General features: G+C 39.0%; 1 protein-coding gene across 1 annotated transcript in view; it reads left to right on the top strand.

Annotated features, from left to right (window-relative positions):
- The window catches only part of FSHR (follicle stimulating hormone receptor), a 177,606-nt gene that overhangs the window by 78,373 nt on the left and 73,440 nt on the right, over window positions 1-25,793 (top strand). Inside the window, exon 2 of the mRNA XM_043603342.1 lies at window positions 5,532-5,603. Coding sequence (XP_043459277.1) covers window positions 5,532-5,603 — 72 coding nt within the window. The remainder of the gene's footprint in view (window positions 1-5,531; window positions 5,604-25,793) is intronic.

Here is a 25,793-nt window from a genome sequence, read left to right as displayed (position 1 = left end):
CCATGTCCCTCCCCTGCTCTCTCTCTTATTCAATCAATCAATCAACAAATAAATAAAATCATATCATGTTAACCTTGTTTTGGGGTGGATGGGTTTTAAACTACAAACCCAATTTATTAACAGTTTTAGAGTCATTCAGTTTTTCTATATCTTCATTAATCAATTTTGGTAAGTATATATCTCAAGGAAAATTATCCATATTGCCTGATTTTTTTTTAATTTAATGCTTTGAAATTGTTCCTAGGGCTCTCTAATTTAAATCCTGCTTCTCTGAAGGAAACCACCAACAAAATGAAAAGGCAACAAACAAGTTTTTTTTGTTTTGGTATGTGTGGATGGAAGTTGTTGATTCACTATGTTGGACATCTGAAACTAATGCAGCATTGTGTCAGTTATACCTCAAAAAACAAACAAACAACAACAAAAACAAAACTAATGTCTTTACCTAAGTGCCATTTTTCATAACTCTCATTGTTTTGTTGTTGTTGTTGTTGCTTTGGTTTTTTTTTTTCTTGGTTGAAGTGGACAGATTTTTTTTATTCTATTGATATTTCTAAAAAATTAGCTTTTGAGTTTATTGATCTTCTCCATTATAATCTTTAATTTCTACTCTATTATTTTTTTCTGTTCTCTTTAGGTTTCTTCTCTCGAGTCAAAGTTAAATTTTGAAATGTGTTTTAAAGTTAATCTCTTAGGTTCTCACTTACCTTATTTCTATAATGAAAACTTAGGGGCTCAGTTGGTTCAGTGTCTGAGTCTTGATTTCAGCTCAGGTCATCATCTCAAGGTTTATGAGTTCAAGCCCTGCATCAGGCTCTGCTCTATGAGAGACTCTCATAGAGCAAAGCCTGCTTGGGATTCTGTCTTCCTATGTGTCTGCCTCTCTCTCTCTCTCTCTCTCTCTCTCTCTCTCTCTCTCTCTCAAAACAAATAAACATTACATTTAAAAAATCATAAGTAAATAAATATGAAAATTCATCAAAAATAATGCCTTTACCAGTTCTCCTGATTTAAAGGAAATCTCAACAAAACTTCATTAATTAGAGCTAGATCAGTAAAATCATAATCAATCAATTATCACAAAGTTGCTGGTTAAAACAGACCTGTAAGAAGGGTTTGCAACTTTAAGTGACTAATGGTTTCATTCAACAAACATTCAGATAAATGTACTTTTCTCTAACAATCATTTTTAGTGGTAAAGTTATAAGTCAAAGTCCTTGAAACTATTCTGATAAACCTTTCAATATTCTAAGAAAACTCCTTACTCATGTTAGCAATAAACTTATGAAGAAAATCTTTTAATTTTCTAAATATTTTTTCATGCTTATTTTTGAGAGAGAGAGAGAGACAGACAGACAGACAGACAGACAGACAGACAGACAGAGGGGCAGAGAAAGAGGCAGATACATAATCCAAAGCAACTCCAGACTCTGAGCTGTCAGCACAGAGCCCTATGCGGGGCTCAGACTCACTAACAGTGAGATCATGACCTGAGCCAGTCGGACACTTAACCGAATGAGCCACCCAGGAGCCCTGAAACTTAATCTTTTATAATGAAACAAGTTAGTATAGGTTAAACTGTATCTATACATTCAAGTTTTAATGTCTGGCTGAGTGTTTATCTTCTCAAAATACCTCTATCTCAACAGTCCCTCATTTTCCCAACTGTCTTATGAAATGACTTTTGAGTTTGTACCCTAAGTTCTACCCAGAAATGCAATAAAGAACTACTGACTTTATAGTTTTCTGTTTCCACTGTTCTGTTGTTGCTTTGTTTATTCACTGTGTTGAAATGTAGCTTGTGAAATTTCCATCTTTTTTATTTCCATTTTGGGTAAAATAATTTAAAGCCCTTAACTTCTCTGTACCTGGCAGCTTAGCTGCATCCCTGAAGTTTCATGTTGTATTTTCATCACAGCTCAATTCCAAATAATTCCTAATTATTATGTAATTTCTTCTGTGACCCATGTGCAACTTAAAAGAGTGGGGTTTTGTTTTTAGTTTTTACTTTCTAGATGTTTGTACATGTGTTGTTGGAGGGAGGCTGTTAATTATTATCTCTTTTAACTAATTTCTAAGTGATTTAAATGCACCACAAAGACAATTATTTGTTCTATACCAATTGCTTTGTGACCTAATTCTTGGTCAATATTTTTTTCATTGTTCTTTGTTGAATAGGTGAGTTTTCCAACCGTTATGAAAACCCACCTATTCAATAAGGAACAGTGATTTCTCTGTTCACTATTCCTTCTTGTTTTTGTGCCTTCCTACCAGATTATACTTTATTTCTCTAAAGGAATTCCTTTGCTGAAATTTCATTAATGACTAACTAAATTTGTCTAAAAGCATCTTTATTTCATCCTCACATTTGAATGTTTATTTCTGGGTATAGGATTCTAACCAGGCAGTATTTTCTCTCATTATGAAGATATTTTTACAAAGTTTGCTGATTATTTTTATTTGAAGATAATAGGTCTATTTCTGTTTTTATTTAAAATAGTTTTTCTTTTGACTCCACAGTTTTAATTCAGAGGTATCTGGAAGTAGATTTATTTTTGTTTTCCTTCCTAGGACTTGAGGTTTCAAAATCTGAGATTTAGGTCTTTTATAAATTATGGAAATTTCCAGATGTTAATTCCTTAAAAATTGCCTGTCTCCCATTTTCTGCCCCTTTTATTTTCTAGAATGCATGAGATAGTTAAATAGACATCACAGAGAAATAAATCTTTACATTTCATCTTCTATATCTCATCTCACACAACATCTTAGCATCAAAACACAAGTCCTTCACTACCAAGTCCAGAAACTGACCTCCTCCCTGAATAGTTTGGCTTCAATTTATCCTTTTAGAATTCTGTTTGCATTCACCACTCAGGGTTCCATTTGGTCTTCAGTTGCTTTACTTTGGGCCCCTGGGGATTTCTCATACTTTCTTATAAGCACAACTATGCAATTAAAGCAATATTTATTATGATTTATAGAAGACTTCTGGACAATTTTAGTGAAAATATCTTCAAGTTATCTAGTTCATAACATTTCGGTAAATGGAACTCAAGACTATGTCTTTAAAAAAAGGCTTTAATTATGTTAATAGGTTGGAAACATTTAGGCATAAGTGTTTATAGAAAACTTGTATGCTACTAGGGTTGAATCAAAAAGCACTGTCTAGTTGACTTAGTATTTGCTTTTTCAAGTTTGTTTTCATCATTCTTCTGTCTTGTGATAATAGGAACAAAAGAGTGATAGAAACAAAAGGGACTTGTCTATGTTACTTAAGACAAAATGAGTGCAAACCACAAGAGACTCTTAAATACTGAGAACAAACTGAGGGTTGATGGGAGGTGGAGGAGAGGGGAAAATGGTTGATGGGCATTGAGGAGGGCACCTGTTGGGATGAGCACTGGGTGTTGTATGGAAACCAACTTGACAATAAATTACATATAATAAATGAATAAATACATGTAAAAATATTTTTTTAAAAAGATTAAATGAGTACCTTAACTTTGATTCTTTTCAGATGGGAGTTCTAGAAGTTGACAGTCTCCCAGGTACATAGTCCTTAATCTTAATTTATATCTCTTTTTATTTACATGGGTTTAGTATGACCTGATGGTTTTGAAGTCCAGGCTCAAATTCACCCACCTCTTCCAATCTTCCTTTTATGTATTTATGTACTTTAGGATCTTTCTCACTTCAATATTTGCATAACATTTATAGTTATTACATCAACTGTATCCCACAACTGTTTTCTGGTATTCCAACATTTCTGGCTTTACCTTTCCACATATATAAACTCCTCCAAAGCAAAAACGCCACTTAAGATTCTCTCTCATGCTTTCTTCCCATAGAGCTGGTGCACCTGACAGCCAAAGGCAAGTAAACAAAGTTAAAGTAAAATATCGTTTGCCGGGATAATTTCATCTGCAATAGGAGTTTCACTAACACCAATAAGTAATAAGAGAATGAAGTAATGCAGGTTTGCAAAACTATCCAACTCCTCAGTGCTTATTTCATTCCTGCTGAAACACTGCCTTGTGGAAGGAAAGATTCGGGGAGGAGTGGGGGAAAGTACCTACTAATCAGTTACAAATCAAGAGAAAGCCAAAAGAAGGAATAGTATTCTTGTCACAGAGATTCCAAAAGGGTCACTTATAATTCCACGCCTAGAACTCTCAGACTGAATAGCCATTCAAGAAAAAATTTGAGTACTTGCCACATACCAGACACTGTTTGAGGGCATTCGGTAGACAGTAGTAGACAAATCATACAAAAATTCCTGCCTTCACGGAGTCTGTATTCTAGTTATAGGCTAGAGATAAATACATATGTGAATACGTAAATAAATAAATAAATAAATAAATATAGTGTACAAAATGTCAGAAGTGTTGTGAAGAAAACTCTGAGCAGGAAAGAGAGCCAGGGGCAAAGTAGGGGAGGTTGTCATTTTAAATAGGGTGGTTAGAAAAAGCATCACTAAACAAGTGACATTTGAGCAAACAGCAGACTGGAGGCGGCGGCCATGAGGATATCTGAGAGAGGAGCGCTCCGGGCAGAGAGAATTGCAAATGCAGAAACACAGGCAAGAAGGAACCTGGCATGTCCAAGAACTAGCAAGAGAGTACTGTGAAAAGAACAAGAGAAGCAAAGGGGAAAACTGTCAAAATGGAGAGTACAGGGTCTGTGGAAACGGAGAGCAGGGAAATCCATACATCACTGTATACAATGTGGGTTTTTTCCTGGAGGAGATGAGGAGCCACTGGAACAAACTTTGTGGAAGAGGGAAACAAATATTTCAAGTAGAAGAAAATGGCAAAAACTGAAGATGGCTGACGTTGAGAGTAGAGGTTTTTTGATGAAATAAATTATGGCATATTTGTATACTGATGGGCAGGCCTCAGTAGAGAAGCAAACATAGGTGAATAAAATGTACCCAAGAAAGGGGGAAATTACTGTTGTGGTTACCTCAACAAGAAGAGAGGAGACGAGATCTGATGTGGATTGGAGGCACTATTCTCAGCCAGGTCCAGAGTCCTGGTCACCCATGGTAACAGGAGGGAAGGCAGGGTATGGCTTCAGGTGCAGATGGCTTAGTAGCTACAAGCCATGTGAGAGCATGAAATTCTCTTCTATTAGGTTCATCTTCTCTTTGAAATAGGAAGCAAGGTCAGCTAAGAATGGCAAGGGAAGAGGTTTTGGGGGTTGGACTAGAGAAAGAAAAGAGGCCTCACACAAGCTACGGGAGGGCAACATGGAGTACTGATGATGAAAGTGTTCATATTCCAGCTCTGCCATGTATCAGCCAAGTGACCCTGGGCAAATCTACAAACCTCATTAAACCTGTTCCCTCTTAATGCAAAATGGGCATCACTGCTTTGTGGGGAGGATGAAGAGAGATCATGTGAAAGCAATTCCAACTACTACTAAATGACAAGCACTTAGTATATGTTGGCTGTTGGCTGATAGTACACATTAGGCAATTACTTATCAGTGAATGGATAGGTTGTGATATTTTATGTCTACTCTCTTTTCAGGAGGTTTGTCCTCACCAAACTTCGAGTCATCCCAAAAGGAGCATTCTCGGGATTTGGGGACCTGGAGAAAATGTACGTACCTAACAGTGCTGTGTGTGAGTGCCTCAAATAGGCTGTGGTCAGCAGCCTCACATCACATCCAGTGTGATGCTCTGTGCCTAGAAGCCAGAAAACTTTCTGCACCTCCTCCTATTTTATTTCCTAATAGTGAGGGACCTTTCAGAGTATGGCTAATGAAAAGAGTATAAGGTCAATCTAAGCAGTCCTCACTTTTTCTTCTACAAGGCATTGCTCCAAAGTACCTGTGAGTGGAATTTTTATAAACCAAACTGATTTTCTCTGCTGATACCTATTCTTTCTCAGGGATGTTGTCTATTATTTCTGAATAATTTTTAATTGACAACAGGGCCTAACATTTGTGTTCAAGATTCTCTAGACTTCTCTTTTCCAAGCCATGCTGACAAGTGGTAATTGATGTATCAACATTTACAAGCATCAGAAAAGTTTATAGCACTGAAGATTTTCCTTTGAAAGGAGAAGACTCCTTTGCCAATGCAAACATTAACTCCTTACTGAGCTAGTTTAATGTAGGTGTATCCCCAATCAGGCTTTTCTCAAAATTAGGCACAGTATTAAAAAGCAGAATAAATTCTGCCATGTTTAAAGTAACCCACTCTTAATTTGAGAAACTTAACAGAAGACCTTGGGGGAAAAGGAGGGGAAAAATAGTTTCAAACAGAGAGCGAGGCAAACCCCAAGAGACTCTTAAATACAGAAACAAACTGCAGGTTGACGGGGGTGCAGAGGAGAGGGGGAAATTGGTGATGGGCATTGAGGAGGGCACTTGTTGGGATGAGCACTGGATGCTGTATATAATCGATTAATCATGGGAATCTACTCATGAAGCCAAGAGCACACTGGATACACTCTATGTTAGCTAACTTGACAATAAATTATGTTTAAAAAAATTTTTAATAAAGTAACCCACTATTCCTTTGAAGGCTCTTGACCCCATCTCCCAGGTCTCTAGGGCCAGGAAAATGTGTTCTTCACCAGAGCAGCAGCCAGAACTCAGGACTTTAATACCAGTGAATACAGCAAAAGAAAGATGGATTACACAGAAAGGAATGATTTTTTCATCATAAGAAAGCAACCCCTCAGGTTACATGCTTTTCTCCTTCTTAAAGCCATTCAATTTTTCCTCTTGGTTCTTTCACCCCATTTAAGAATACTTGCTGAGGTCTTAAGAAGAAAGAAATCCATTAATAAAGGAAACACAGAGCAGAGAGAGTGGGAATATGTCTCAGCAATTACACTACCTGCTTAGAGGAAGGTGCTCAGAATCCTGGGTTTGAGGGCTAGCCTTGATATAAACTTACTGTGCAATCTTGATTAAATCACTGTATCTCTTGGTATCTTGGTTTCCCTATCTGTGGGTTAAGTAAGGAGTTTTTCACAAAGGAGATGATGGCTCCTGTGAACTCTAATTCCTAAGTGTAAGGACCCCCAGTTGGATGACAGCCTGGTTTAAATCCTGCAATCTTGGGATGCCTGGATGGCTCAGTTGGTTAAGCGTCCAACTTCAATTCAAGTCACCATCTCACGGTCCATGGGTTCTAGCCCTGCGTCGGGCTCTGTGCTGACAGCTCAGAGCCTGGAGTTGCTTCAGATTCTGTGTCTCCCTCTCTCTCTGCCTGCCCCTCCCCCACTCATGCTCTATCTTAAAAATAAATAAACATTAAAAAATGTTTTTAAAATAAAACCTGCAGTCTTCAGGGTTTACCTTCTTGAGGACATTCAACACTCACAGGAATTGAGAGATAGGGCACTCAATGGAGCAGAGCTCACCGAGGAAAACAGGGAAGCAATAGAACTGGGGAGCTCTCTGCTCAAGGTATATTCCTACATGGGTTAGCTGTTGCCCTGCTTAGAACTGACATGTACTAGATGATTAGACTATTAGATACACCTCATCCCCAAGAAGCCCTATAATTGCATAGAAATTGTTCTAAAGACAGGAATATCAGATATCAAAAATAATCCACCTTAATCAAATTCAATCCAGCAGGTGTGACTGACCCTCATTGGGTGTTCAGCATCAGACAGGACATTCCAGTAGTGATATAAATCGTTAAGCTGAGCTGACACAGCAATAATCCCAGAGACAGGGCAGCTGGCTTAAAACCTCAACTTCCTCAAACCTCAAACACAGCTTGTGCATTTCGACCTCATGACTTTATTCATCAGCCTATACTGACACAGCAAGATGCCTAAAATAAAATTAAAGTGATCTCATTTTTTTCAACACTTTGTATGTCCTAAGGCTTCAAAAACATTTCTTAGTAGAAGGCTTGTCACCAAACTGAACCCTGAACAGACTGTGCCCTTCAGTCTCTACGCTCCTTTCTTCCGTTGTCTCACCTTCTATTCTTGGTCAGTGATGGCTTCTTATCTCCTTTCCCGATCTATCCCCAGTATTTCTATTCACCTGGTTTTTAGCCAGTTTCATGAACTTAGTAAGTATCAGCTTCCTCCTCAATATTTCCTTCTCCATGAATCATAAAATCCCTTTCATTCATTCTGCACATGTAGCCAAGTTTCATCACCTTCTTTTGCTAAAAAGAAGGAGGCAAAAGCTTTCTGTATAAATCCTGCCTTCCTTCCCTGTTACCTTCCCCTCTTTCTGGTCACCCCCACACTTGTGAAAGAAAAGTTGCATTCACAACCCCCCTGCCCTTTCCTTTCACTCACTCTTTAGCCAGCCCTCTTGCCATTTGGCCACAAATTCTCTAACACCATGTAATCACTCTATGAGAGTTCCCAACAATGATGGACCTGCCAGATCTCTTGACTTCTACTTTGTCTTCCTAGCACTTATCTGCAGCTTTTGATGTCACTGACTATTCACACCCTTCTTTACAATACTCATTCCCCTTTTAATTTCAGTGACAACACACCCTCCTGTGTACTCTCCTAATGTCCCAGACTACTCCACTGACAGTTCTTTCCGTCTTTCTTATTCCTCGGCTGCCCTTCAAAAATTCAGATATTCCAGAGCTCCATTATTGGCCATTTTCTTTCTCATATTATACTCACAATCCCCAATCATTATTCATCAAATGATGTCTTACTATCAGGGCTCCAAAACCTTCTTCCATAACACCCATCTCTCTTTTGAAAGATAATTCTTGTTTTCAAATGGAAAGATTCCTAAACATCTATACCTCATTAAACTGCAAGTGCCTCAAATTTAATACATCTAGACTAGTTCATGATCTGTATCTTTAAATTTCTTATCTTCTCATATTGCCCAGTGAAGAACATTACCATCTGCCCAAACTCCCATGCAGGAAAATTCAGTATCCCTTGACTTTCCCTTAAACCCAGGTCCTTTTCCAGTCCTATTGACTCTGTCTCAAAAATATTCCTGGAAACCAGCCCTTCTCTCCCTCCAGCTATTATATCCAAAGTCTCATTAACACTTACATAGCCTGTTACACGAGACTGCTATGCCCATCCCAGGTCTGATCTCCCCAGCTCCCTGCTGCCAGACCCACACTGCTCAAACTCTCTTACAGAAGAAACTGGAGGGACTCTCATTGCCATAGGATTTAGTCTTAAGTAGCACAAAAATCAAAGCCCTTTCTATTTCCATCATATGCACTGTTTATCCCACATTTTTGCCAAGCAGGAACGTGTGCCATTTCCCATTTCATTACCAGACATCCCATTACTTACATAAAACAAGATAGCTAGTTCTTTGGATGGTGCCTGGCACATAGAGGGATCAAAAAGTAGTTGCAAGGAGGGGCACATGGGCAGTTCAGTCAGTTAAGCATTTGACTCTCTTGGTTTCAGCTCAGGTCATGATCTCACAGTTCGTAAGATTGAGCCCCACGTTGGGCTCTGTACTAACAGCAGGGAGCCTGCTTGGGATTCTCTCTCTCCCTCTCCCCCACTTGCACTCTCTCCAAATAAATAAACATTTTCTTAAAAAGTTGCTGGTGAATTAATTAACAAAATGCACTTTCACACTGGTCTTATGTAGATGCAGTCCCTCTGCCTAAAATTTCACTAGAAATTTGAATAGAAATCCTGCTGATCCTCCAGTGTCCAGATTAAATGTTTACTCCTCTGTACAGCCTTTCCAGAATGCTCTCAGTACTTCCAAACCATAATCTTGTGTCCACCATACCAAGAGCACTATTATCAGATTGTATTCAGAATTCACAGTTTTTCTAGATCTCTTGATTGATCTTTAAGGGCAAGGTCAGAGTGTAACTTTGTATTAAAGTACAACACCAAGTTCTGTTTTTATCTCCTTGCTATACCTCTCATCTGTCCACTTATCTCCTCCAACTACCATCAGCTTTCCCAAATGACTGCAAGAGTTTTCAAGCATGCTGCCCTGTCCTCCAGCATGCTCTGCACTCACCCTCATCCATTCTCTAAGTGGCAACCACAGTGATATTATCTAAATTCCCATCTAATTATGTCCACTTCCACATCTGTCCTGCCACATAGACACACCATGCCTTACCATTGCTCTTCACATTTAAAAAGAAAAAAGATCTCTCACACTCTCTCCTTTTATCAGTTCATATAAAACATACCATGTTATCTGCCTACCATGAACCTTGCTCGGTGCAGCTCATCCCGACTAGAATATCTCTTCCACTTTGCACTCTCAATTTGGTCGGTTCCTACCCATCCTTCAGATTCCCATGCCAGAGTCACTCACCTAGAAAAGCCCTCCCTGACCTCTCCAATTAGGAAAAACCCATTACTATATACATTCTCCTACCACTAGACTCTTTGAGCGGACTTTCATTTTAGCAATTTTATACTTATTTTATGGGATAATTTAATTTCTAACTCCCCTACAGGACTGTCAAAGGACATCATTGTTTTATTCAGTACTGGATCCTTGGTGCCTTGCACAATAAATAACTGATAAATGCATAAATAAAAATGAAGAAATATAATAGTTGGGAAGACAAGATATCCAGGTATCAAAATATTAAATAATATGAGTGATAGTGATAAATAATGTAGAAGTAGGTAGGCATACAAACACTGGTTGAGAATCTACTATGATCTAGGCATTTATATAGTTACAGTTTAAAATGTAACTCAGGGGGCGCCTGGGTGGCGCAGTCAGTTAAGCGTCCGACTTCAGCCAGGTCACGATCTCGAGGTCTGTAAGATCGAGCCCCGCGTCGGGCTCTGGGCTGATGGCTCAGAGCCTGGAGCCTGTTTCTGATTCTGTGTCTCCCTCTCTCTCTGCCCCTCCCCCGTTCATGCTCTGTCTCTCTCTGCCCCAAAAATAAATAAAAAACGTTGAAAAAAAATTTTTAAATGTAACTCAGGACAAAAATGCACAAGATAACATGTTCTAAGTAAGTGATACAACCATTGTATTTGTTAGGACACTTTCTACTGTGAGAGGCTGAAGAAAATAAACCTCAAATAGGCTTAAGGAAAGGAAGGAAATTTAATGGCTCATTTAACATGATGGTCAGAGAGGACGAATAGCTTTAGCAAACATTCTATTCAGGTTTCATGTCCTTAGGACTTAGCCTCCCTCTCTCAGGTCTCCCTTCCACTATGTTAGCTTAAGTCCTTAGTCCCACCCTGGTGGCAACATGCCAGCAGCAATCCTGTTTGCACATTTCTTGGGTTCTATTCAGAAGGAAAGATTTGACCTTTTTTTTCTCAATCTCATAAAAGTCTTAAGATTTATATAATTCATTTAGATCACACAATCATTCTTGGACCAACCACTACAACTAAGGGAAGGCGATACTCAAACTGGCTGTGGCCTGGGTAATGGATTCCATTCTCAGATTTGAAAACACCCATCCCAACCACATGCACTTGGAGTGGGTGAGGGAGAGTCACAAACAAAACCTGAGGCCACTGCTGGGGAAAAAAAGGGCGGGGGGGGGGGGGGGTGGGGAGACTAAGTGCTGGTGGCTGCAAACAACTCACATCTTAAAATTAGTCCTGTTCTCAAACCCAAGAGAGGTTTCTGTGGCCTGGGTGGTTGAGGATTTGATAAGTTTGGTTCTTTCCCCTGCCTCCTGTTAGAATGACTTAAAGAATCTAGTAATTTTTCCCAACCCATGCTGATGATTCTTCTTTTATTAACCCAGCTTAACCTAGCCCCTCTGCTTTTATAAGGAGTCAAACAGATAAGGAGTCTTTCTGGTAGAAGGCAAGCTTCTCCCTGGAAATGAAATGATCACTCTTCACATTGTAGCTTTACTCAGCATCACTCTCTCAAACCTTCCTACTCTTTGGGACTAGCTGGGGGAAAAGAAACCATTAAACTCTCTGCAATGTGAAGTGGCTTTGCAAAGTGCACTGTAAACTGTTTACATTGTCTTTAATTACTTCAGAGCCATATGTCAGCTTGGTATAAAGTGTGAAGATTACACTGAATAGGGTGGGGGGAGTAGGTGACAAGGTGGTGATTTATGGTAACCAGAAAAATTATGTATGGAAATGAGTGCAATTTAAAAACACATCTACGTGCTATTATAACACTGGAGGGGGAAGAAAAGCCAGTTTATAACAAAATATCTTTGAAAATAGGAGCATGATGAATATGTAAATGAGACCAATCAACATCAGCTGAGATATGGTATATGCAGATGAGACGGCAATGAGCCAAAATGTGAAATAGCTCCCAAGCCATAAATATGAACCATATAAAATTCATTTGAAATATTCATGATAACATAAGGACAAAAAATATAATCAAGTGATTTATTTACATTTAAAAATGAGAACGCTAGTCTAACACCCCAGCCTCCACCCCCAGATCACTGGGGAAAGAAAAGTTAACAGAGGGACTTCTAGAAGAAATTTATTAAATGAGAACCAATGCAAGAACACTAAAAAAAAGTTGAGGACCCTTCAAATTCTCAGTTCTTTGCACTTACTCAAGCACAGATAAAAGGAAAGGAAACAAATCAGGTAATCAAAACTGTATTGCTAGAAATTTGGGCTCCAATCTGCTTTGCCTCCCTGAGCACCTGCTTGTTGGATAATGTAGGTCCATTACCTCCCCATCTTTCTATGTTTCCAAGTTAATAGGCAAAGGAGTCTTGAGTCTCACTTGCTGAAATAAAGCAAAAGGGGTTAGGCTGAAGATGCAACAGGCCACTGATTAACAACTAGAGGCCAGTTTTGGAGCAATTAGATCCTTGAATGGGAAGACAGGATATGAATCCTTGGGCATACAAAGGATAATGAGGCTCAGTGGTTCTCATCTCAGGCAGTGCTTTAGAATGCCCTGGGTTTTTTTTTTAAATAATCCACAGGACTATCATTTCTAGGGATTTTTCATCTGTCTGGGGTGGGCCCAAGCACTGATAATGTTTTAATACCCCTTTGATGATTCTAATGCACATCCACTGTTGGAGCCCCTGAGGTGGATGATTATTTAGGCCTGAATCCCATTTGTAGAAAGAATATTCACAAATGTAGGTAGTACGTGTATGTATGGTGTGACTGGAGAACAAATAAAAGGAGGGTGGTAGGAGAATGGGACAAAGAAAAAGCTGGGGTGAGATCATAGAGCACCTTAGAGATCATGGGGACAAGTCTGAGTGTCATAGTTAATCATGGGGATTAAATGGGTTATTTTGATATTTGGTTTGATTTGGATTGATATTTGATATTTGAACCAGGTGAATAATTTGATTTGCATTTGTTAAAGATAACTCACACACAGATTTTTGTTAGTATTTCATTAAGGATTTTTGTCTATATTTGTAGAGCTATTAGTCTAGATGGTATTGTCAGGATGTGGAGCAACTAGAACTCTCATACACACCTGCTGAGGATGTAAAATGGTACAACCTCTTTGGAAAATAGTTTGGCGGTATCTTATAATGTATTTACCCAAGAGAAATGAAAACATATGTCTACCCAAAGACTTGTTGAAGAATGTTTGTAACAGATTTATTCATAATAGCTCAAAACCACAAACAACCCAGTACTCATCACCAGGCCAGAAGGTAAGCAAATTATGTTTTACCCACGTGACAGAATACTACCCCAGAATAAAAAGGAATAAACTGCTAATACAACAACATGAATGAATCTCAAAAGCATTATACCAAGTAAGAAAGCCAAACACAGAAAAATATACTCCATATAATTCTATTTACATGAAACTCCTAAAAAAAAAAAATCTACTCTGGTGCCAAAAAGCAGATCAGTAGTTGCATAGGGCCAAGTTTGATAACTGGAGAATGTCTTGGAAGGGGAACAAGGAACTTTCTAGGCTGACAGAGATGTTCTATATCTTGATTGTGGTGGTTGTTAGAAAATATATCCATTTGTAAAATCTTTAACAGTTAAAATGAGTACATATTATTTGTCAAATTATACTTAAGTAAAGTTGATTTTTTAATAACAATTAGTACCTATTTGGAGCCAGTTTTAAACACCACATCTCAGTTAATCTGCACTTTATAGACAGGGATCTAACATTCAGCAAGGTTAAGCAACTAACCAGCATCAGAGGATCCTTCAGTGGTTAAGCTAGGATTGAATCCAAGGTAGTCTGGTCCTTTCTGCTACAAAAAGCTTCCTTTTTATTGGCATCCACCATTTTCCAGAATTATTCTACTAAAATAAAGGAGTGACCAACGGAAGGATTATGGCTGTGAAAGCTTCCTTCAGTATCATTTATAATTAGAAAAGAGGATTTCTATACCTAAGCACTTGGAACTTCCATAAACCAGACCTAAAATCATTTTCTGGGGGAACAGTCTTAGAAAGGAGCAAATCTCTTCTTGCAACATTTTTTGCCTTCCACTTCCAGTGTGCCAACTCATTTCTGGGTAAAGCTCTTGCTGAGACTGGCCTAAATCCAAGGGTTTACAAACTGTGCTGCCTGTTAAGTTGCAAATTAACTTAGTCAGCAGTTGGGAAATGTACAATTAGGCCAATTAAGTTGTCATTATTGACCCAGGTCAAACATGAGTTAGTGTCTAGAAGGTGAAAGTCCTTGTCTCATCTCCTGTTCTCCATAAATATTCTGAAAGTATTTTTTTTTTATTTATTGCTTCAACCAAGAATACAAGAAGCTGTTTTCTTCTCACATTTTGGGTTGATGTGGTTTTAGTGTTCCCATTAAGTCCCCTTATTTCAACTGTTTCTAGGTAAGTCCTTAAAATAAACTTTACAATATCTAATGGCTGCCCAGCTCAAAAAGAGAATAATTTATTAGCTTCACACTTATGTATTTAGGTTTTTACGCATTTTGGTTTTGTTTTGATTTCTTTTTAAGAAAACATTTTTAATGTTTATTTTCATTTTTGAGAGAAAGAGAGAGAGAGAGAGCGAGAGCTAGCATGCACTTGAGCAGGGAAGGGGGAGAGAGAGAGAGAGAGAGGGAGACACAGAATCCTAACTCCAAGATAGGGACCTGAGGCGAAGTGGACACTTAACCAACTGAGCCACCCAGGCACCCTTGCTTGATTTCTTTTTATGTGTTGGGGGGGATGGAAGAGGGGAAGTGTAATAGGGGAGGCAGAATTCCTGAGATATAGTGATCTTATGGATTCCCCCAACCCTGTATTCATTTTAACTCTCCACATATTAGTCCCTTTATGCTTTATTCATAAAAATAGTATAGGGATTCCTTGCTGGAAGGGATTACAAGTAAGGGAATACTGGAAGAATACAGGTGAAAGCCCCACTGTTTACTCTGCTTGGGCTGCTATAATAAAATACCAGACTGGGTGGCTTAAATAACATTTATATCTCACAGTTCTGGAAGCTAGAAGTCCAAGATCAAAGTACCAGTATGGCCAGTTCTGGTGAGAACCCACTTCCTGGCTTATAGACAACTGCCTTCTCACTGTATCCCCACATAGCCAAGAGCACTGGTCTCTCTATCCCATTATAGGGGCACCAACCCCATCAGAAAAGCTCCACTCCCAAGACCTCATGCAATTTCTTCCCAAAGTCCCCACCTCCAAACACGACCACAGTGGGGACTGGGGCTTCAATATATACATTTGGGTTGGGGATGGAGAGAAAAAGACACAAACATTTAGTCCATAGCACCAACTGTGAACTAGCAAGCATATAGTAATAAAGATGTGTATTATAGATGCTCTTTTGCTTGGGAAGGCACAGATATGCTGTCATTTACATATTCCATCTCTAGGATCCTCCACCCACTTGACACTCCAGGACTTATGGTCCTGGCAACCTCCACTTGGCAGCTTTCATTCAGCAGCTAAGACTTCCAGGTACCAAGATTTAACAGAGGTTACTAAAACAAGGCTTCTCTGGCTTGCCATCAAATGTAATTTTCTTCTATTCTCTAATCAACAGCCAAGCAATATCATCTTCTCTATCTTTCAAGACTTCTGCTTCAGCCATGTTTGTCCTTCTGACCTTTCTTGACAAGCCAAGTTGTGGAGGGACTTTCAAATGTGTTATATTTGTCAGTGCTCACAGATACACCCGAAAATGAACAAGACTTTTTTTTTCTCTCTGCCAGTAACTTAATGTTTGTCTCTACTTGGAGAAGATACAATTAAGGCAGCATAATACTCAAGTTAAAAATAGCCTCCTGGCTCTGCCCTGGAGACTCTTGGTAGGTTTTTTTTAATAGAATGGTATTAAAATAAAAAGATGCAATCTAAATGTATGCTCCAATCGATGCACAAACTACTTATTTTTATTTCCTCATTTAGCCCATGCCCATCACAACCACATCCATCTGGACTGTTTATGACTTAATAAGATGCTTTAAACAGTAAAAGACTCAAATAGAATATGGACCCACTTGCCTGCCCACCCCTTTTACCCCCAGCAAATAAACTACCTGAATCTCACACTTCATAAACCTCTCCTTTGGTACTCGGCTCCACCCTGGCCAGACTACATAGAAATCAAATGATCAGAGATGTGTTTTTATAGTTCAGAGCATTCCAGAAGTTAAACAGGCAGAGAGAAAGAACATAAGAGGGAAAAAATGCCAGAGGAGCCTAAATGAATAAAGTGGAAGTTAACCACCCCAGTGGGTCTGAGATTCTGAGAGAGTCTGGGCAGAGAGATAGCAATTGTTGATGCCAAGTGTTTTATAAACATGTAATTTGCACTTGGATGTGAACGTGCTTTGAAAAGTTAAAAGTGCATACAAATGCAAGGTATGAATAACAAAGAGAACATTTGCTCTGCTTCCCATTCCTGGAGCTCAGCTCAACAACACAATGACTACTGATCTTGCCTTTCCCTCTTCTCATATTCTTTCAAAGCACCAAGCACACGGCTGGGCACACTAGAAGGAAAACAGAAGGCAACGTCTGTGAATTTGGCATCTCTAACTCTTGGATTCTTTCCCAGCCTTTCAGAACCTTTCCCCCGAATAAGATCTCAATATTTTTTTAAATCTTTTTCTTTATTCTTCTTCTTCAGTAAAGATAACAGCATCTGAAGAAAGTACTCCCAGTAAAATTCTAAGGAGTTAATGAATAGGATTCTCCAAGACAATTTGCCTTTTTGAAAAGACATGAAGTAGGTAATACCTATATCAGAGGATTGAATCGTTAATGGTGAGATTTTAGTCAATGTGGCACATGTGCTTATGGAGATTTGCTTTAATACATGAAAAATTTTATCTAAAGTGGCTTACCTGTTTGGACTGCAAAGTCCATGTGTACATGAACTGAAATTTGAAAGAAGGATGAGTTTCCTGTATCAGACTGACATTAATGCTTTCAAGATTCCGTCTACTGAGGACAGGCTCCCTCACTGACTGACCAGATGGAGAACTTAAACTGTTTTTCTTTTCCTTTAGGGAATGTTAAAAATTGAGGTGCCAGTCTTCATGTATTTGTTTCAAGTATGCTCTCTTATACCTTCCCTTATATTGTCTTCCCTACTTCTCTTCATATGTACATCTAACTTCTCAGTCCAACCAAGTCAGATATTTAAGATGGCACTTTTCATTTAGTAAAGCAGACATTTGCTTTGGGGAAAAAGGGATGGTGGCTTACTGTAGCACCAAGTTCCATAAGCCAAAAATCCTGGATAGAGAAAAAGTTCCAAACTAACTTCAAGGAGATGAGACCAAATCAGAGATCAGTGGTTGGACATTTTTAAAGGGAAGAGATTAATAGACTTCAGTCAAGTACTCAAGACATGTGCAGGCTGATGGATGACACCAGCTAATCCATCAAGTGATTTATCAGGATTCACAGAGTAAATGATTGTGAATTCCATCACTCCCTAAACACCTGTGAGGATGAGGCTTGTAGAGCTAATGAGCTTCCTCAATCTGGGACACCTACATCTGACTAGTATATGTGCTGTTGTGTTTGTGTTTATTCTGTTCTATTTATGAGCAACTCAGAGAAACCAAGCAAACTCAGAGAAGCATAATACATCCATCAGTCAATAATTCCACAAATTCTTCTTGAGCAACAATATATTTGTTAATTAGATGAGGGAGTGATTTGATGAAGCTTATTGGCTTCACTACTAGATGTTCTGTGCAATCAAGATGAAGATACACAGTCCCTGCTCTCAAGGAGTTCCCATAGTGCTCAACAACAATAGCTGTCATTTGTTGAGTCATTATTTTACCATAAATTTAAATAAGCATTTTACATACATTATCTTATATATTTATCATCTTAGTTTTACAGTAAGGATATTGAAGCCAAGAAGTGATGAGACTTGCCCAACATCACACATCTAACAACTTGCAGAGCTGTGATTTGAACCCAGGCATTCTGACTCCAATGCTCACAGAGTAATCTATTCTTCTGTAATATCTATGAATCCAGCAAGGGTACCCCAGATTATACATGATACAGGAGGATCATAATCTTTCTAAGGGAGAAGAGCAGGACATACACAAATTCACAGAGTTCTTATTTATTTAATTGTAATAGTAGCAGTAGTTTGAATATCTTTGCAGTTGTTACCTATTTTATAATTTCAAAATGCCTCATCTATATATTAGCTCATGTAATCTCTCATACCAACCCTTCAGTGGCAACTGGGGCAAGTATTTGAGCCCATATCACAGGAGAGAAAATAAAGTTCAGAGAAGTTTGGTGACTGGCCTAAGATCAACAGCAACAAAGTGATGGAGGGGAGATTCCTCCCATGCCACATTACATGCATTTTCTCCACATAATGCTTTACTTTTTGCAATGCTGCCTCTCCTTTACTACATCTAGGGTGCCTGGGTGGCTCAGTTGGTTAAGCATATGACTCTTGATTTTGGCTCAGGTCATGATCTCATGGTTCAGGAGTTCAAGCCTCACATCAGTTTCTATGGTGACAATGAGGAGCCTGTTTGGGATTCTCGGTCTCTGTCGCTCTCTGCCCCTCCCCCACTCATTCAATCTCTCTCTCTCTCTCTCTCAAAAATAAATAAAAAATAAACATTAAGGGGGCGCCTGGGTGGCTCAGTCAGTTGAGCGTCCGGCTTTGGCTCAGGTCATGATCTCACGGTTTGTGAGTTCGAGCCCCGCGTTGCGCTCTGTGCTGACCGCTCAGAGCCCGGAACCTGTTTCGGATTCTGTGTCTCCCTCTCTCTCTGCTCCTCCCCTGCTCATGCTCTGTCTCTCTCTCTCAAAAATAAATAAACATTAAAAAATAAATAAATAAAAATAAACGTTAAAAAAGAGAGAGAAATTACATCTTGAGAGCCTTATGGTCACTTCAATACAGGTCAGTAAGAATGTCCAAGTAAGAAGAAAAAAGTAACATTTTATTTCTCCAAATACATAACCTTCATATGTAGGTGTTTCTGCTCAGTGTTTTCATGCTTCCCACTCAGTCCTGAGCACTTGGCAGTGGTAAAGAAGGATGCCCTAGAAGTGGACAGATATTTGATCCAAGTAGTAAAAACCCAAGTGCAAAACTGGCCTTTTCCATGCCAAAGAATCACTGTGTTATTAAAAACTGGCCCAAGCTATCTCATCAAAACATTATTTTTAATGGCAATTTTCTTTCTAAATCAACACCATTTATAGACTTGTTTTCTTCCTGGTTTTGTGTATTTCTCTCTGCCTCTCCTTGGAATTAACATTCTAGTAACATATAGACTCAACCGTAACTTCTTAGCTAAGATAAAGGATTTTATCTCCGCAAGAGAGAATTTTTCTTTTAATTAAATGTAATGAGCATTTCATGAGCTCCTGCTAAGTGTCTCCTACACCACAACATCTCAGATATTAATGTGCACAAATCACTTGAGGATCTAACATGAAGAGTCTGACTAACGTGGTCTGGGTAGAACCTGAGATTCTGCAGTGCTAACCAGCTCCCAGATGAGGCCAACACTGATGGTTCATGTTCCATATGGAGTAACAAGATCTAAACAATGTACTAGTCCTAGGTAAGGAACTGTATGGTGGAAGATCCAAGAGAAGTGGGCCACAGTAATATGCTCCATTGTAGTTGTTGATAAAATGACATGACACAATTAGAGAAAAGCAGAGAACTACATAAACATGTGCTCCATTGCTATAACCAAATCATAGATAATGGGACAGTTTTCCTACTCTTTGTCGTTTTTAGATCACATATAACAGTTAAAGTGGTACTCAGTTTTTAGTATAACTAATCACTTATCTAAGTATTGTCAGTTTCTTCGTTGGTGATCTGCAAACATTGTAGTTGGAGAATGAAAAATGCAATTCTCATACAACTATTCAGGAGTAAACCAATTCATTGTATCATTCATGTGGGCAAACAGCCTGAGCACTCCTTCTTGTCACAGGAAATTTGCATTTCAGGCAAAAAGTAAGGGACTAAAAATAGATATTTATGGCCTGGTAGTATCAGGTGGGCAAAGGTCAGAGGTAAGGTGCAGGTCAAGGTAGCACAGAAGGTTTCACCCAGAACAAACACAGCCAGAGTTGTGAGTTGAGGTGGATTCGGGAAAGGAGATGGAGGAAAGCAGTGAGAATGCTGGAAGGAAACAAAGAAGGCTTCTTTTCTCCTTTCCCTTTCCAGCTAAGACCCAGAAATATTCCTGGTACACCCAATGGAGCTCACAGGAAACCTAGAGTAGAATGAAAGCTATGCTGGTCTGCCTGAGTTTTAAGGAAGGAATTCTGCAGAGCTAATCACTGGACTGAGATTGCCATTTAATGCCCTTCCTCCATAAGCCATTCATCAAGTTTATAGCAGCAACAAGAGTTCATTACCATGTTCCTGTTTTGCACATTCTTGAACAAGGTTATGCCTCCAATTTTAAGTGTGGTGTATAAAAGAAATGAGGGAAGGTGGGAGGGTGAGAGGTTTCTTGGAGTGAACAGTAATAAACAGAATAGGTGCTCCTCACCAACTGGAAATGAGAATCTCCCCCACCTGCTTATGACTTTGTATAATCAGAAAGAACAACACATCACAAATTCTCCAATTCATTCTTATTAGAAGTTCCTAGCCCCCTTTTATCAGTCTATCTATCCATTCATCTTTCAGTCAATCTTCCATATTAGGACTTGAAAGAAAAGATAGGATTTCATTCTAACCCTCAAGAAGTTTGTGATATATAGAAATAAGAGGAATTCATGTGAAACAGAAGACACAAATCAGAACATCCGTAGCCTCTAATGTTGCCGTCCAGACCTTGGATGCTGAAAGCAGTTCAAACTGGTGGGGGTTAGATCATTGTATTCCAGAGAAGCCTGGGAAGCTGTCATGGAGACAGTAGGATTTCCATAATCAAAGGCAAGAGGGGAAAATGTTCTGAGTGGCAGATACGAATGAAACAGATTAAAACCATTCTGGGTAACTGAGGTCTCCCTAAAGAAGTCTGAAGGCTTCTACAGCCCCTGTCCTTTGATCCTATTATACACAATGGGCTCCTACTGACCTCTCAAAGTTCCAGTAGAAGAAAAGAAACTCCATACACTGGGGTAACTTCACCTGAATTCACCAAGATATTTACTCCTTTGATATCCCATTCATGGTTCTGTACCCAAGATGCTAGGAGCTCATCTATCAATGTCCTAATAGTGTAATGATCTGTGTGCAATAGATGGACTCAAATTACATTTAAAACTGCTAAGTGCCACTGATGTGGAGTAGCCATTGTCAGTTCTCCAAAAAGTAGATGTCCCAAAGGAAATGGGAGATTTATACATATTCTCTCATCTCACCCCAATTATATAGTCAAATTAGGGCACACATAAAATTCACTTCAGGGCCTTAATTGTCCAATTTCTCCATTTTCATAGATTGCATGAAAATGATTTCATAGATTCACTGACTAAATAATAAACATATACCACTACCACATCCCGGTCAGAAGCACAGGTAGGAGAAGTGGCAAACACTTGGGATAGATTGGGGTAGATTGGTACAACCCAATCCTCTAGCTTCAAGAAGGAATTCTCTTTTCTGAGGACACAGTAAAATTCTTCAGTGCAGGAATGAAGTCAGAAAGGAAAATATTCTGCTTAAAGAATAGTGTTTCCTGATCTCCTCTGGGGAAAGGCAAGCAAATGCTCACTATTCTCAAGTACAGATTTCTCTATTGTAGGAAGAGGAGAAGGTTTGGAATGCCTTTATTAATGCTCTAATATCTGCTACATTCTGCCTTTTTTTGTCAAGTGTTGTCCATGTCTGGATGAATAACAGGCTATGTCTGGTCAGTGAATCCATGGGTGACAAAGCACTACAGTGATCTCTGCTTCTTGGTAATCTCATATTTAAATAATGCAAATGGCAAGCTTTTACTGAAATATACCACTTCCTCAATCCTTCCTCATTATCTCTGTGTTTTTGGTCCTAACCTGTTCCTGCTCCTCTCCCTCGAGTCCAGAGATGACCAACCTGACAGATCCATTTGGTTCTTCAGAGCCTAATATGCCACATTTCGAGCCATAAAAAAAGGAAATTGCCATTCCAACATTCACTAACATGTGATTAAAAGCAAAACTATGTCCTTTTAAAGGCTTCAAAGATACTGTAACAAACACATGTGGGTCCTGTGGCCATCCTATATAGAGGAAAAAGTGTTGATGGCAATGAATTTTTCAGCTCTTTATTAAGAGCACTCTTTTCTCAAATTGCCCTTATCCCTTTTGAGACTTACCACACTTCTCTGGTAATCCTATTTTAGGTTTCACTGTTCTCTGTTCTCGTTCTCTCATTCCATCTTTGGTATTCAAAATCTCCTTCTGTCCCTATTGACATCTAATCTGGTGTGATTCTCACTCCCAATAATTCTTCAACCCAGGGGTAGATGATCACCTTTAAGTCATAGGTTAAATGTCCCTAGAATCAGGCCACTGGGAACAATTGGGGAAGGTAAAGTTTCAAAAGCATCAGCTCTAGGGTCTACAGTCTAAAATATGTGCCCTTGCCTTGCCATTGTCCCTGGAAATATTTTCAAAATCAATTCCTATGACATGGTAGGAAGCTGATAAATGTACTTTAAGCTTCTAACATTGCACCATTTCTCCAGCATGTTTTCTTCCTCTTCACTTCTTAAAAATGCCCAAAATGAGGCAGTAAGAAAGCTCCCTTTTAGGTTGAGAAAGTCCATCCCCTTCCCTTCAAGCAAGGATGACAAAGGGATAATCTCAAGGAAAAATACATTTCCCAGTCTAGAACTCCTCAGACCAGACTCCCTTTCAATTCTACAATGTCTCATTGCCATCTTTCCCAGTTACACCTATCTTGGGTCTTCCTTAGAATAATCTAGAAATTAAAAAATAAAATATAATTCTCCAGGGCCATCAATCCAAGATAATAGGAGGACTGGAATAGTTTTTCATGCACCTTGGAAATCTTTTAAAAGACATGCACATTTCTATGGGGCGCCTAGGTGGCTCAGTTGGTTAAGCGGCCAACTTGGGCTCAGGTCATGATCTCACGGTCTGTGAGTTCAAGCCCCACATAGGGCTCTGTGCTGACAGCTCATAGCCTGGAGATTTTTTGTCTCCCTCTCTCTCTCTCTGCCCCTCCCCCATGCACGCTCTCTCCCTCTCTTTCAAAAATTAATAAATGTTAAAAAAAAATTTTTAAAGACATGCACATTTCTAGAAAGGAAACATGATCTCTGTTCTGCCCATCCTAATTACAATTCCTATTTTCCAGTGTAACAGGATTTCTGGATGGCAGGAGTAGCACCCTGACATGTCACCCTCAGAGGGTGGACTAAGCAAAAAGGCATGCTGTCTTCAGAAACAGCAAAGGCGTGCTCACTGTAGCATGTAAACATTTTAAACAGAGTGAATTCCATTTCTATCCATACTCATCACAAACGAGCATCACCAAAATGCTCAAATGCATATTCACGGTGTGCCTTTCAAATGCATTGTATGAAAAAATCAGAGCTAAGCATGAGGCACAGATCCGTTTCATTTAATTAGACTTTCAGAGAAGCCTAAATAAAAAGGTCTGCATTGCCGTAAGTGTTCTGTTTCTGCACAAGTATAGCTGTCTTGCATTGTCAGTGGTTTGAATTGAAAATTATTCCAAATGCAAAGCCTTTAAACCCTGAATGTTTGACTTAGGTAATATTATTACAGACAGACAATGACATCTAACCCATTTCTCTTCTGAATTTTATACTAGGGGCCACTTTTCCTTTATAGAAAAATCAGGGTGAGAGGCTATTCCCATTGTCTCAGCGGCAGAGCCCTAACTTAATGCCATGTTAGGAAATCTTGCATCATTCTCAGAACATCCACTGAGTGTGCTCATCCCATATTTTGATTTGCTCCTTTTTACTTTCAAGTTCCTTTTCAAATCTCTCCCCAGTCCAGGTATCCAACTTTGCTACTACTCACCTCCAAAGACCCTTCTCAATAGCTAGGGTAGGCTCCTCATGTCCACATCCAATGCAATCCCCTTTCCTACCTTCCCATTTCTACAGTTGTCTAGCCTTCAGTGCTACCACTGGTCTCTCCATTTCTTTTTTTTTTTTTCATTTTTTTACTATGTTTATTTTTGAGAAGCAGAGAGAGACAGAGCATGAGCAGGGGAAGGGCAGAGAGAGAGGGAGACACAGAATCAGAAGCAGGCTCCAGGCTCTGCGCTGTCAACACAGAGCCCGATGCAGGGCTCGAACTCATGAACCACAACATCATGACGTGAGCTGAAGTTGGACGCTTAACCAACTGAGCCACCCAGGTGCCCCTCTCCATTTCTATGTAACCATTTAGTGTGTACTCCCTCCTTCAGCATGTATTTACTGAGCACCTACAGTGTGCTGGACACTAGAAAGAAAACATTGACCAAATAGATGGAGATCCTTGTCTTCATGGCATTCAGATTCTTGGAGCAGAGATAGACAATGGACAATAGACTTTTTAAAAATCATTTAACTAGGCGATGGCAATTAAGGAGTACACTTGTTGTGATGAACACTGGGTGATGTATGGAATTATAGAATCACTATACTGCATACCTGAAACTAATATTATACTGTATGCTAACTAACTGGAATTTAAATAAAACCTTTTAAAAACTCAAGTAACTTACCAAGAGTAAGATAAGTTCTGAGTTATGGCAGGGGAGAAAAATTATAGCAGGATAGGGGGATCAGGAATCCTCTTCTAAGATTTACTGCCCTGATCTGGGGTACAGCAGTCTACATAATACTCATCCTCCATGTTGGTTTTACCATGTTATAGTATCTCTATGGCCACCTTTGTAACACTTCTGTAGGCTTATTCCTAAATAAACCTAACTGCAACTGAAGAGGAAAGACAAAGTTGGCAAGTGGCTCCCCAAACCACAGCATATATTGTTTCAAAGGTATAATGTACTTGCATACTGTCTGCCTTCTTTGGGCAACTTACAGATACCCAAGCTGGGCAACCAGGAATGCTATCCCTGATGGAAATGGTTTAGTTTTTGTTTTTAATAATTAAAATTGATTTTTATGATTATAAAAGCAATGCATGTTTGCTATAGGAAAAAAAATTCAACAATGTAGAAAGTTAAAAAGAACAATGATTTTACATAATTCTACAATGACATATACACTGTTAACATTTTGGTGGATAGCCTTCCAAAATTTTTCTCCTACACACTTTTTTTAAAAAATTAAAATGAGATTATATTACACATGATCTTTTGTAACATACTTTTTTTTTCCACTAACCGTATGCTGATAAAATGTTTTAGAGGATACTGATGGCTGCTGAAGTGTTAAAGACAAGGGCAATAATCCCTAATTCAAAAAGACCAGAACTCACCCACAACTACTGTTAAGTATAAAGGATCAGCTACTGGTTTGGGAAAAAG

This window comes from Prionailurus bengalensis, chromosome A3 (genome assembly GCF_016509475.1).
Source record: "Prionailurus bengalensis isolate Pbe53 chromosome A3, Fcat_Pben_1.1_paternal_pri, whole genome shotgun sequence".
In the NCBI taxonomy this organism is placed as follows: Eukaryota; Metazoa; Chordata; class Mammalia; order Carnivora; family Felidae; genus Prionailurus; species Prionailurus bengalensis.
This window is presented reverse-complemented; position numbering and strand designations above follow the sequence as displayed.